The following is a 15,212-nucleotide window of genomic DNA, read 5'->3' on the forward strand; positions in this document are numbered from 1 at the left end:
GTTGTAAATTGAAAGGTAAGTGTTAATCATGCATCCTATTTTACCGCTCACATATTTTGTTAATTTTTTCATTAATCTTTTTTAATTCATTCGATCCGACAGCCGAAAAATGTATGAAAAGTAAAAATTGGTGTGAATATCACTACCCAGTTGAAATATCCATTGAGATTAAAACCTCATTCCTTACGGCTTCAAATCCAAAAGGTTTCAAACACCAAAGACATGAATGCTAGAAAGTATTGCTCAATGTCTCAGACACGAGAAATTTTTTATTGTGATCAGAATACAAGTAGTACATCGCGTATTTTTATACAAGTGATGGGAAATTTTATTTTTTAAGTTATTAATTTTTTAACACACATATCTCATCATTTGTATAATGACACATAATGTACCACCTCGTATTCCGGTCACACTAAAAAATAACTCATCATGCACGTCAATTTTCCTCGTACCAACCAACTGTGTCTCTAACATGGCTGACACGTACGATTACAACGAAGAAAGACCATGCCATCCAATTGGTTAAAAAAAAATTAAAAAAAAAAATTGTTTCCAATGCAAACTATTCAATCTCCACAATATTTTGTGTATTAATCATTGAATACCTTACACACGTCACTTTCAAGTTCGCTCTTACTGATCATTTGACCATGCTCGAACTCAGATATCATTTTGCTCTACCAACAATAAATATCATGGATGGGTCAATATTCTATCAAGGCGCTAAATATCAACATCAGACTTCATGCTTTAAACCAAATTTGTAAGCTCAAAATTAGGACATAGATCAAAATGATATTGATATTGAAGCCTGAAGTTGATATTGAGCACCTTGATAGAATATCGACCCATCCATGGTATCTATTGATTAGCTGATGATTAATAATACAAATCAAATGCAACGTAAATTTTGCACAAACGCCATAATTTTCTTGACCTTCAGTACTTTACCCCACAAGTTTCAGCAATACCATAAACTCATGCCAACAAGAAAAACGTAGATACAGTTTGAGATTTTTCTTTTGTTTTTGTTTTTGTTTTTGTTTTTGTCAAAGGTATAGTAATTCATTAAACAAAGTCCAAATAGATATAAACAACTTCCAACAAACCCTAAAAAGGGATTGACATAAACAAAAAGAACCACTACCGATGCAAACGAAGCATGAGTAATGGTTTCTCTATGCAGCAAGTACAAAATGGTAAATAACAAAAATGCAAAAGGGGTTTCAACCCAAAAGAAAATACCCTGCTAACCGGCTCAACCAATAGAGGACCAAAAGTGGATTTTCTTCTCTAGAATTATACTCATAAGTGATTTTACTAAAATTGCAAATATTAAAAGCTTTGTTAAAAGTACTTAACAAGTGTTTCTCTAAAAAAAACACTTCTATGGTCCAATAGCATTTTTTATTTTTTCTTCCAAACGTGAAAATACTTTATATTGCCAAATTTTATCCCTTGTGGAGGGAGAACAAGTATTTGGTGCATGGATCAAATTGATGGGTGCAAATAAAAGCATCTCTAATCCATATATAAAGCCCAATTTAACAAGTAGAGGCCCATCATTTTGAGTGAGCTTCGGCCCACTGCAAAGCCTACAGCCCCTGCAAATCACCACCGCCTGCGGTACACACACGCTCGGAGAATTAAGTAGTTCACAACGTCACAAATTCTGATACAACAGGAAAAACCCTACAAATCTTTGAATTTGAATTTAGGGTTTTTCCCAGTGAGATCGAAATTATGAGCCGATTCAGCCGAGCTTCCATATTTGCTTCCCAAATCTTGAGGCCCATTGAGAGCAAGAAGCAGCATCTTCTTCCAGCTTCCCAGCATTTCTTAGCTCAAAGAAGCTCCAATCGTTTCTTCGACATTTACAAGGTACCCCATCTCTTATTTTACTCCCACCAATTCAACAGTGCAATTATTTATTTATTTATTTCGAAATTCGCCAAAACCCAGTATTGTTAATGGAAATTAGTGAACCCCATTTGATTTGCAGCTTGGAAACAAGGCAGCTATAGAGAAAGAGCGTGCCCGGCTGTAAGTTTTTGTACCAATTTATTTGCTTTTCATTTTTTGGGGGGCAATGTATCAATATTAATGCATTGAACTGTTGTAACTTAGGGCAGTGCAGATGAGTTGAATAGGGGATATTTTGCTGATATGTCAGAGCTTGAAAAACATGGTGGGAAGGTAAGGAAACACTATGATAAACCCGGTGCAAGTTTGTTACTTTTAAATGTAATTTTGCATCCATAGTTCATTTATGGGGTGGGATGATCAACCCGGTACATTGTCGTGCCGAAAGGAATACCGTTTGATTTTTCTCAAAATTTGGAATTGGGGTGGTAAGTAGTACTAACTGATAGCAATATTAGCCTGTTGGAGGAAGCATTATGCTTTTTTAAATGTAATTTTGCATCCATAGTTCATTTATGGGGTGGGATGATCAACCCGGTACATTGTCGTGCCGAAAGGAGTACCTTTTGATTTATCTCAAAATTTGGAATTGGGGTGGTAAGTAGGACTAACTGATAGCAATATTAGCCTTTTGGAGGAAGCATTATGCTTTTTTAAATCATGCTGATGGGGTATGATTTTATAGAAAGCTATTCTGTGTGTAGATTTCTGTGGCAAATAAAACCATAGTTCCTGCAACTGCAGCGGTAAAGTTTCCTGACTTAGAAGTTAACTACTCTGATGGAAAAATATTAAAGCTTCCCGTTAGCTCCAATGGGAATGGAAATGTCACTGAAGTCAACAAATTGGAAACCCCCAAGGCTTCTTTAGTTTGCCTTTCATTTCGAGCAAGCTCCCAGGTATGCAATTAAGTTATTGTTGTAGTATTTTTTTATACTTTCTAATGCACAACCCCGTCTTGAATTATTTGCAATACCTTGAGGAATTCTTATAGAAGACTTATGCACTCTTTACTGTGTACATATGTATAAGACCTCTCTATCAGTGAGAATAAGGCCAGTAGGACTGTGATGTGAGAAAAGGGAACTAGAAGGATAGAATTATGTTTTGCAATTTATTCATTCTCTTATGAACATGAAGAGTAATACTGTCTTTTTTTTTTTTTTTTACAAAAATCTTCAATAATAATAATGATAGCAAGACAATGTCTAGGAATTGAAGGTAATCTTTCTATCGTCTGTGATTGGATAGTTGTAAAGCCATCGAATAATGGCGAGGCACACCTTAGCTGGAATTTGCTTTGTAAACCTTAGAACATAAGATGTACGTGGGAGGTGACAGATACAACCGATCACTATTTTTTTATATTTATTTTTTGGTTTGGAGAGGGAAATTCAATTGATCGTTATCCTAGGTAAGCTGATTTGTTTGTTAGTGTAATCCTGAAGATCCATCTCAACTGACTTGTGGATCTATATGCCAAAAGATGCATTTAAGTCAACCCTTTAGCAGGGGAACCACTAGAACTGCGTTATTGATGTTAAATTTGTTTGGTGCTTACACATCTCAAGCGTTTGTACATTGTTCAACTGACCTCAGGGTGGTGTCTTTTTTTCATTTCCAATATTCAATCTAGGTAATATGTAAGTTAGGTGGCAACTTTGTACCATGTATTGGTACTTTTTCATGGATGCATTATGTTTGGCTCTTGGTATGGAATGTAGATTGTTCGTTAAACTTGTTATGTTATTGCATTTATGGTTTCCTGTTACTGTTGTTGCTACAAAAATTAGTTTCTTTTTCCCTGACAGGGAATGATTAATTCTTGGAGCGCCCCTTTTTGTGATGCTTTTAGTGGTTCCAAGGATGTTCAACTATACGAGGTATAGGTAGTTTTATAAATCTTCATCATTTATTCAACTTTCTGCTTTTAGCTGTAGGTATTATACGTCTGTGATGCATTGTATGTCCCATACCCATTTGTGCTTGCATCAAACACTAGTATCTTGAATTCTGTAAGTTTAGATAGAGTTTCGTGCATTGTGTGATGCAAGTGTGATGTAACCCCTCTTCTTTTTATCTTTATTTGTTTTTTCCATTGAAGGACCCATAGGAGGAGCATGGTCTCTTGTCCTCAATGTTGTTCGGGGATGTCCTTGTGCTATAGTTATTTTTTCCTCAACTAAATTGTAGCTTATGCATATAGTACACTCTGTGTGTGTTGCACGCTCGGGCAGGTGGGCAGGCGTGCGTGCGTGCGTGCGTCTATGTGTTTTGTTGGGGAAGTGGTGATTAAAATCTAAGGCACATCAACCTTGTCTTTTTTTCTCGTATTATTCAGTAATATATCAATTGGCAATTCGTTTAAACATTATCATTACATATAATGTAATTAATGAACCTTCCTCCAGGTATCATTAATAGACTCATGGTTCTTATGTCGGAGTCCAATTAAGAAGCTTTTGCTCCGGATTATGAGGAAACCAAAGCATGATGAAAGCAGTGAACCTAAAAGGCAGATTGTATATTCATTTGGTGACCATTATTACTTCAGAAAAGAACTTAAAGTACTGAACCTTCTGACCGGGTACGAAAGCTTTCTATTGCCATTGAATATAATGGTTCTGTGAATTGTTGCTATAGTATAATTTTTTTGACAAGTTGCATCTGTTAATGTTTCCACTGAATAGGTATATATTCCTGCTCGATAAATTTGGTAGAATAAGATGGCAAGGCACTGGATTGGCTACGGAACAGGAGTCGTCATCCCTTCTTTCGTGCACGAAACTGCTCTTGGAAGAGAAATAAGGCGGTGGAAGTTCATCCCTTGACATATACATCTTCAGGTGATACGAGCTCATAATTCAAGGATGCTAGACTCGAGCAATTTAACTCATAATACCACATTTCTGTATTCCGTGTTTAGTTTTAAAATGTACATTTGCCGCTCCAGTGCATTTTACTTCTTTAGTTGAACCCTTTTTGAAGGGTTGGGGGACGCTTTAGTTCAACTTAGAAATTGAAGTCGGCAGTGATTTTGTCATAACAACCTCGTCATGTGTCGAGATTAAGGTTAGGTGAAGAGTTTTCGTAGTAACAATAAAAATGAGAACGTGTTATGATTCAGTTCTTTGGTCTGTAAAGCTTGAATTTTTCGATTTAACTCGTGTAGATTTTACTAAAGGGTTGCAACCTGAGCACCTCAAACATGGTCTTAGCATTGATTGATTTGTATTTGATTACCAAATACGATTCTTATAAATATTTGCACAAGATGTTGCCAAAAAAAAAGCCAACAGTTGGAAGGCCAAAGAGTGGAGACCTATGTTTTGGCACTCTAAAATATAATTTTTTTTTACTGTGAAATCTTAGCTATCTTTTTCCCCTCGCTAACCGTAAAAGCGAGAGTAAAAAAATTGGAAGTCCATGTAGGCTCCAGAAAAATTTTGTCGAAGGGCTAAACTTAGCCAGCTCAAGAGCTACAAGTAGCGAACCGGAGGACTACTTGTAGCTAGTCCTACCTAGTGAACTAGGGTACCACCCTTTTGCTATAGACGTATTTTGCACATATTTGGGCATGGCTAGAGATAACCTAATATTTGTATTTACAAAGAAAACTACAGTTAGTACTCTCATTTTATCTTTATTCTTTCAACTAAAAATTCATTGTCATTGGTCCATCAACTCATCAAAACGTACAGCTATGATCCCTCAACTAAAAATTCATTACCATTGATCCCTCAACTTTAATCTACCTGGAGAAATGGTCCTTCAACTTTAACCCAATTGAATCAATGGTCCCTCAACTTTAACCCAATTATAGCAATGGTCATTCCAACATAACTCATGTTGACAAAATTCTGACGAAGTTGACGAAAAGGATCATAGGCTACACGTTTTGATGAGTTGAGGGATCCCAATTATAGCAATGGTCATTCCAACATAACTTATTTTGACAAAATTGTAACGAAGTTGACGAAAATGATCATAGCTACACATTTTGATGAGTTGAGGGACCAATGGTAATAAATTTTTAGTTGAGGGACCATTACTCCAATTTGATTAAAGTTGAGGGACTATTGGTACAATTTACTCTTTATTTTGGTTATTTACTAATCTTATTTATGTTGGTAAAGAAACATAAACACGTTGCTTGACATGAAGTTTCGTTCCAAAGTAAACAAAAGACAGTAGACCCGACCTTTTCATTTTGGCTTAGCGTGATTTTAGAAATCATATTTTTAATTATATTTTGTACGTCACATGATGTATCGATTGATAATTAGATTTTATATTTAAAAATTATAAAGTAATACAATCATCAATGGTCTTAGCTTATAATTTACAAAATATTATCTAAGATAAACTCTTTACTATTTCTATTTGAAAATATTTTTACTCACCATTCTCAAATAATGGTGATACACACTACTCTATTCGTAACTGTTTAATTAATCTAATTTTGAAATATACATTTAAATTTTAAATTTAAATTTATCCAATGTTAATAAATATGACAATGAGCATCCATTGTTACAATTTTCCCTTAATTTATGGGTATATGGAGATGGTCCCAATCTATGCGTTTTCTGACATCACATGGCCTACGTCATCCAATTTTCTATGGAATAGCTTAGCGAATGGCGTCAACCTGCCGGCTGGTCTTTGTCTTTTTGTTGGAGCTAGGAAAGCTGCCATGCAATTTCCAACACATTTTTCAACATTTCTTATCTGCTGTTAAAAGTGTAAGAAATGTTTAGAATTAAAAGTGGAATATTTTATAAACTTTTGTAATGTCACAGTTTAATACTGATTTTTAAGTTAATGGTGTAAAATATTGTGATAAAAATGTGAGAGCTTTACTTTTAAAAATGTCTCCTTAACATTTCTTTAAAAGTATTGCAACAAAAATTAAGAAATTTTAGTTCACTATGTACTCAAGAATGTCGAAGAAATGCATGAAATTGTTTTGTCAAACTTAAAGATGGAAGATGATTTATTCATTTCAAATCACGAAGATGAAATATTCATAAAAAAATAAAAAATAAAAAAAATAAAAACTTATGCATCCCTTTCAAAATGAAAAATCATTCACTTTCACCGTACTTTGACTTTTTTAATTTACTCTTTTCTTTTCTTATCCGTAATTATATTAATGATAAAAACTCCAAAATTAAGGTAGCTTTATGTGTTTAGGATTCGATTAGAATGATTAATTCACTTGAATGATGAATAAATACATGAATTTTTTTTTGTCATACTTGAAGGTCGAAAATGAATTACTCATTTAGAAACTCATGCATCCCACTAAAAATTAAAAATCATTCATTTTCACATACATTGACTTTGATGAATTATCAAATCTATTCAAATCATATACACCAAACGAGACACGCACGTTGAATTGTAACTGAGTACAAAAATAAATGTTTTACTCAATTCTGCTCTTATTGTACATTGATGTCCAATGACTTTAACTCCTTTGTGCAAATAATGCTTTGGTTGTCCGACTTCTCTTTTTTAATCAAATTAATGTAAAGAAATCTCTATTAGTTAGGCTATAGCATATAAATCGTGAGTTAAAATCTAAAATTTAAGCTTGTACGCTTTTATTAATAGTAAAAGAAAAAAAATTATGTCAGTGTCAAGATCAAAACCATTTGTTAGATATTTTTGGTCAAGAAATGAGTGATAACATAATGGGCGACAAAGTGAAAATCTAGACAACATAATACCATGAACGTTCGGATAATAAGATAACGTGTTTTGTTTTATTAGTTGAAGTTACAAGCTCTCAAATTAAAAATAGCTTTTTGTTTTTTGCTTGAATAATTAACTTTACTATTTAGGTCAAATGATAACGATCCACTACTTTGCCAAAACATTAAAAAATTCATAATTTGACTACCATATAAGGACAAAGAGGTTTGGTATGCTTGGAGGCCCACTGCTAATTTGGTAAAAAGAAAAAAGAAATGTTCTGGTCACTCTTTAAAAAATATGAGTATTCATGAACTCGATGAAATTTCACAGTTAGCGTCAATTCTCGTACCAATATTACAAAATATTTGTGCTAAAAATATGAGATATCAGGATTTATGAAAGGTTCCACTTTTGAAAGAGAGTTCCTAAGCTTTCTCAATAGGAAAATTTTATATCCAATATTTTCATGCCATTGGCCAGCGCAAATACTTCCGTTTTGCATTCTACCAAAGAGTTGTGTCCCACATGGCGTGCTAGTACAATACCACTACAAGTTATCACCTCGACGGCATGCTGGCTAGACTACCTTTACGCCATATCGTGTATAATGTTTTAAAGCGGTCTAGATAGTGCTAGGCGGGTTGGACGGCTCAGTGACTTTACTTTTGTAAAGAACTTACACATTCTCTCTACAAATTGTTTAAAGCTGTCCATGCAACGTTACTTAGTGGACAATTAATCCTACCTTCATTCCCACCAAAGAAAAGGTCAGAGCTTTCCTTAAAAGAGGGAGCTTGTGGAACCCGCATGTGCAAGGCACACCAAAAACCTTCTACCAAGTTTGCCCATGACTGTACGGAGCAGAAGAATCCAATAGACTGGTTTTCAAAGCTATTACTTTTGGGATAAAGATATAATCTGCTGCAGTGACGGTCCACGGATATAAATACTAGATACGCGCGGGACACGATCATAAGTTTTAGCGGGTTTTGAGTCCTCGGTTTGTGGGGCCCGTCCTAAGGACGTTTTAGGTCTAGAATGATTGCTTTCTTCGTTAAATCAAATCACCTCCCGTTTAAAGTTTTCCATGGTAGTGACCGTTTGTTTTCATTTCCGATCAACATCTCTCTGCCATTCTGCAATGATTAGACATATACTTTGTAAATTTTACAAGGTTATTATTTCACGGATGCGATTGCTGTATCGGACTTCAGATTAGATTTATTTTATAGATTAAATTGAACTGATTTTACCTAAATTAAGTAGTGTATAAATAATGAAGCGTTTGATGCAGGTTATAGAGTATAATATTTTTAAACTCAATAAATTCTTTTTTTAATATTTTTTACCCTTTTTAATTTCCTCAAACTTTCCTAGAAACTTCTTCCCATGCATTATTTTAATTAATTCAATTAAAAAATGCGCAGATTTCAATTTTTTATTTTAAAGCCATCACTAATCTTGTAATTTAAAGATCAGAAGAAGAATCTCTCCAAGGTATACCCAAAACCATAACTCCCTTTTCTCCTTCATCTAGTCCTATGTGCGATAGTCTGATTCAAGCGGTGGTGGGACTGGGTCACCGTAGAATAGCTGCTATGGTGGCTTCTACTCGGTGGAGATGATGTTGGGGGAAGATGAAAGAGGAGTGATGTAGTCCTAGCTAATGCCAAGTGAAAGTTTGTACTAAATAAGAGTACTTAGCGAGGAGTGGAGTACAAACGAATATGAGCTAGTCTCATTTAACATAATCCTTTACCGCACTAACTGTGGGGTTATAGTCCCAGCTAGTATACTTCCCCTTATCGAGTGTAACAAACAGGTTCTAAGTGTCGGAAGATGGGACACATAGCAGCCAATAAACATACACTAAAATTAATGTAGGTGAGCAAAATACACCCTAGTAACTACTCAGTACTATGATGTAGTGGTATTCTTCTTCACTTGAAAGTAAGAGGTCATAATTCGAATTTCATGGATAGTAAATTCGATACAAATTAGGCTGCCCATTATGTAGCTTAGTCGAACTTCCCCTTCCCTTAATGTAAAAATATTGATGTGCTCAAAAAATAAAAATAAAACACACCCTAGTACGAGGGTGACATTGTAATTTAATATTCGAGTAATAATATTCATACCATATTTTTATATCATCTTAGATGGCATCTGATGTGGATAGCCACATCATTTGAAAATTTTGAAAAACCCAAGAAATGAAGGAAAAAGACTCATCTTATACCACAATCATCATTTAATTAATTAGTTTTTCTTAATTATTAATTTATTAAATAATGAACTAAATTTAATAATCTAATTAATTCAAATGATATGATTGTCCACATCAGATGTCATCTAAGATAATATAAAAATATGGTACAAAAACATAATTGAATGACTAATGATATTCTTACCACAATTTTATACCACATTTATTTACCATCTTAGGTGGCAGATGAGTTGGACAATTTACATCATTTAATTTTAATCTTTTTATTAATTAAAATACTTAAATAATCTTAGGGGAAGAATGAGACTCTTCGTATATCACAATCATCATTTAATTAACAATATTTTTATTAATTATTGATTAACATTTTAATTAAATGCTAATTAATTTAGATGATGTGTCTGTTCAACTTATTTACCACCTAAGATGGTAAAAAAATATGGTACAAAATTGTGGTAAGAATAGCATTATTGTAATTGAATAGCATTACTCTTCATATTCATATGAACTAATCCAAATTCGAAACGCGTCACCTCAAACCTGGCTTCTTTTTCGTTTTGGACTTAAATTCTACTGACTTTTTAATTTAATAGTCTTTAATTTATTAGATTATAAAACTGCTCTGCTGTTTTTTCTTTGGAGTCCAATTTTTTCTTTTACGTGGAAAAGGAGCAGTATGACATAAGCCATGCCTGAATTTTGATTACCACGCGTCAGGTTAATTGCACGTTTACATATGCTCTGAGGGTTTTTTTAAATTACACAATCAGCCTTAAAGTTTTGAGGTTGTTCCACATAATCTCTTGAAGAAAAAAGCACTAAAAACAAGCATGATGAAAATAATAAACCATCCTTACATTGCCAAATTATTAACTTTTTTTAATGAAAATTTTGATACAAGAAACTTAAAGTTTATTTGTTTAAAAGAAATTCAACCATGGTGTTCGATCGCCATGTTTTATCAACTTAATTCTTTTTCTTCCTTTTTTCCCTTTTATTCGTTCTACAACTTGGTTTATGATAAATATTTTTTTTCCTCCCTGAATTCATGAAACTCAATTTCTCAACCAAATTCAATGATCCACTTTCATACATTAACCAAATTCTCATATGCAAACCCATCTGACTGCCCTCCTCATATGTCTAGAAGGCCTTGTTCGATAGAGACGATTGACATAGATATGACTATTTAGTATATTGAAGGCATTTTAAAAGGAATGACAAATTTCTTATTTTGTCCAAATTGAAGATTACTGGTGAAGAAAAATATCCCTACTAATTTCCATAAAAAATGGTAGAATTAAAGGGTAACTATTCTTCACGTGTAATCTTCAACTTGGACAAAATAAGAAATTCGTCATCCATTTCTTCTTTTAAAATACCTTTGATATAGAGTCCATCTGAGTTAATTCTTTCTACCAAACGAGTCTTAAGTGTTTTAATATTTTTAGTAAAATCTGAAGTTTGTGTTTTACACCTAGCTATGGCTGTTGTACAAGGATTTATTATTGATGGTTAGTACACAAAGGGGGCTATGGGAAACAACTCTAAAATCCTAGGGATGTTAGTGTAATTTTCAAAACCTCAACGGACAATACAATAATATAATAAACCTAATGGCATAAGTGCAACAAGGTTCATAAGTTATTCCATCCCACATGGCACGTGACTTGCACAATCGCGTCGAGCTCGCATGACCGAAGCCAATGAACAAGGCAAAACCGCCAAAAAGAGTCAAAAGACTCGTACGGACGTTGGGCCCACCAAAACAACCATCTAAGTCGGATTGTATCCATTCATGGGTAAAGTTGAATAATCAGACGCGGTGGGGCCCAGGGAAGACAATACCGAAAATACCGGGACAGAGTGATGATACGTCCTGCAGCTACCTTCTGACTGATATTTCGTTGCTGTTACTCTGCGTTCCAAACTTTCTTAAACAAAACAATACATTTATAAATAGTGCAAATAAAATTTTCAGAGTGCCACTTTTTAAAAAATACGAAATATTTACTTTTTGATTGTACTGATCTCTCGTTTGTTCTTAAAATTTCTCTTTATAAATTTATTTTCTTAAAAAATACCCTTTCACATTAACAATTTTTATTTTATTTTTTATGGACGTTCATTTTTAATCAGGCACATTATACGTTGATCGATATATGTATGAAGAAGAAAAACAAGAATATCAAAACTGAAATACAAATTTACAAATGATGGGTACCGAATGATTAAAAAATTGATATTAAAAAGCCTTTGGGTTGCACATATCCTAGTTATATTTTTTTTTGGGTAATTGTTTTTTGTTGGATGCTAGTTATATTATTAAAAATAATTAAATTATGACAAGAAGAATTTAGTAGTCAGGCTACTGAAGTAAATTATTTTCTTTTCGTTTAAAGAGATTAAAAAGAATTCGAAAGCCCAGACCCATTCTTCTGGATCTTCATTAGTCCTATTTCAGGTGCAAAGCCTATTCAATAAAGACCTCTTTCTAGCATAGTCCAAGCGAACCCACTTAAAATCTTTACTGAACTATGACCGGCCATCATATTAGCAAAGCTATCAGAATAGGAATCGCTATTCGTGGAAGAAAACCGGACTCTCTCTTATGGATTTGTATGGCTTTGCCTGCCGCCTTTCACCCGCTTCTCTAAGGAAAAAGTCTAATGTCATGTTGATGCCATCAGAATCTAAAGGATTGATCGAAATAAGGGCCCGTAGGCAAAAAAGTCTTCCCTCGGCTTGGTAGCTAGTTTGGTGATGGCAATGAGCATCCTTTCCTCGCTTCGTTCCTTTACCTGCTCAACCAAGATTTCTCTTCCTGTAAGAACAGATGCTAGCACTAATAACAGCTATGTTGTCCAATCTGCTCATTAAGAGAAATGAATGTCTAACTACCTGCATCCACAAGACACTAAATTAGCACCACCCTAGCGGCCAATGATTGTCAAACTTGTTTTACAGTCATGAGGTCGCCCGAAGGCGATCACGAAGCTTGGCTGCCGAACAATTAGTAGGAACCCATGCTTAATAGTCAATGTGGTTGCTCAGCAGTTTGACGCATGTCCACTCCTTTTCTCTTTTCTAAAAAAATTATGCAATATTAAAAATAACTATGTAAAAAACTAGAATAACCTTTTTACAAAGCTTGAATGTCCTAACCCCGTTAAAATTATCTAGTTCTTTTCCTCTGTTTTTTTCTTCTTCTCATTTTCCTCTTTTTTCTTCACAGGCGCTGATCCAAAACAAAAGAAAAGTTGAGGAGTTTAAACCTAATCCGAATTCACAAGGTTTTAGAAACAGTTAATGATATCTTCTTCTTTAACCAAAAACCTCGCCATTTGAATGTAGTAACTGAAATCCTCAATTTCAATTTCAATTTCAATTCCAATTCCAATTCCAATGTTTCTTCTTCTTCACTAATAAAGGGGAAAAGGAAATGGTCATGGTTGCTCTGGCTCACACCCTGCTCGACATTCCACCCATTGTGGTCTTTACCAAGTCGTCAATCCCATAGACAATTACAAGCTCTGGATTTGGGGGTTTTTCAGAGCAATTAGTCGCTACGGAATCTCCATTACTAGGGTTTCGACAAAGAAGAAGGATGATGGTAATCTCATCGTCCCTTGGACATTGAAAGCAATTGACACTCTTATCATCTTCTACAATGTTACAGCATACACCACTATCGAAATCCACCGTTACCTCTCTTTTCTCTAAACAAATCGAAGGGTGGTTGGCACATCCAAGCTTGTAAAAAGTTATTCTAGTCTTTTACATAGCTATTTTTAATATTGCATAATTTTTTAGAAGAAAAAAAAAAGGAAAATAAGTGGACAATTGTCAAACTATAGAGCTGCCACATTAGTTATTTAGTAGGAGTTCCTGCTAAGAGCATATCCACTCATTAGTGAAGGGCAATGACAATTGGAGAGCAAGGACAATAAAATTGCCCTTCATAGTCACTCTAAATAGTAATTGCTTTTGTGCAAATCCACTGATTTAGAAGAAAGAAAGGCAATGGCAAGTACTGTTCACAATTTTTTTTTACTTTTTTATTTATTTATGTTTTGTCCTTGTAATTGTGTACTTAGTAATTTTTTTTTTATATAAATAAAACTAAGTATTTAAGTGTGTTGTTAAAAAACACTTGTACTTTTTTTAGAATTATCTGATATTTTTGTGTATTTTCAAATTTTTTAAACATTGTAAATTTGAATGGTCTACTAATTGAAAGGAGCATGGGTGGGTTAGGCTGGCTGTCACATGGGCGGGGCTCTCACTCACCCTCATGCTGATTGAAAGGGTGCAAGCGGGGACAATTGTTGCAAGAGCAGGGCTCTCACTCACCCTCCTGTTGATTGAAAGGGTGTAAGCCCGGGCAATTGTTGCAAGGGCAGTTGCAATGGCTGCTGCCACTTGCTCGACTGCTCCTCATTCTTTCTACCAGTGGAGCATCATTTTTGGGTTCAAAGGCAATTGAACCTAATTGCCCTTGCAATTGGAGGCCGGTTGGAGATGCTCTAATGTTCAACCAAGCTATGTTCCCTTAAGGGTATACGAGTCCTTTTAAAGTTACCGGTTAAGATCAAAGATCAAAACTCTTATAGCAAAGAATTTAAAATTACATCAACAGAATCCTCAAGCCAAATTCTAAAATCACCTAAAAAGACCAATAGTCCAAAACAAGCAACATGATAAGTCACCATGTTGCCGTTGTGGCAGATTTGGGTGAAGTATCTGATGCACGAGAGAAGGAATAAATTTTGAATTCCTCTCACTAATCAATCAAAGAAGATTATAGACATCTCCAACAGGAAAATGTAAATATGAGTGTATATTGTTGTTATTAATGCCAATGACAAGAAAGGTAACTGGGGCGTTCTCAATACATCGCTCAATCTGATGCCTACGACAATTACATTGGAATGGTAAATGTTCATATTTAGAGCATATCTAAAGAGGATGTCAAATTTACAAACAAGCAATAACGGTTAAAAAAAAACAGCAACAATGTTTTCCAACCTAGAAACCAAATCTGATGTGGCATGATATAGAATGACATCTTTCACTTTTGCTGCCAAATTTGACAGCAACTTCAAAAAAAAAAAAAAAAATTATTAAATACTTTTTATTAATTTTTTTATTGGTTTAAAGCCTTGCCTTTTATTTTTGTTTGATTACCAATGCAATGTTTAAATATCTTTATACTTTTTAATTCATTTTCTTCCATTATCAATGCAAATAAAATAAATATGAATTTTTATTTTATCTTTAAAATTTGACATATCAGGTAAAAACTTTAAAAGATGTCAAAGTGTCACATAAACTGTCAAATTTAAATTTTATGTTA

General features: G+C 34.1%; 1 protein-coding gene across 1 annotated transcript; it reads left to right on the top strand.

The window, feature by feature from the left end:
- The first annotated feature begins 1,640 nt into the window (after positions 1–1,640).
- LOC137743498 (ATPase complex subunit) lies at positions 1,641–5,052 on the top strand. Its single transcript, XM_068483401.2, has 7 exons — positions 1,641–1,884; positions 2,006–2,046; positions 2,136–2,199; positions 2,631–2,825; positions 3,738–3,809; positions 4,338–4,513; positions 4,617–5,052. Exons 1-7 carry the CDS (start codon positions 1,747–1,749, stop codon positions 4,732–4,734), a joined length of 804 nt encoding a protein of 267 aa, XP_068339502.2. The 5' UTR covers positions 1,641–1,746; the 3' UTR covers positions 4,735–5,052.
- Positions 5,053–15,212: the final 10,160 nt, after the last annotated feature.

Source organism: Pyrus communis, chromosome 11 (assembly GCF_041283825.1).
Source record: "Pyrus communis isolate YQ-2024b chromosome 11, ASM4128382v1, whole genome shotgun sequence".
NCBI lineage: Eukaryota > Viridiplantae > Streptophyta > Magnoliopsida > Rosales > Rosaceae > Pyrus > Pyrus communis.

Excerpts from the sequence above, each read along its gene's own strand:
- LOC137743498 (XM_068483401.2), top strand. The coding sequence starts at position 1,747 with ATGAGCCGATTCAGCCGAGCTTCCATATTTGCTTCCCAAATCTTGAGG. Across the intron at positions 1,885-2,005 it reads GTTTCTTCGACATTTACAAG|CTTGGAAACAAGGCAGCTAT; the intron begins GTACCCCATCTC and ends TTTGATTTGCAG. Across the intron at positions 2,047-2,135 it reads GAGAAAGAGCGTGCCCGGCT|TGCAGATGAGTTGAATAGGG; the intron begins GTAAGTTTTTGT and ends AACTTAGGGCAG.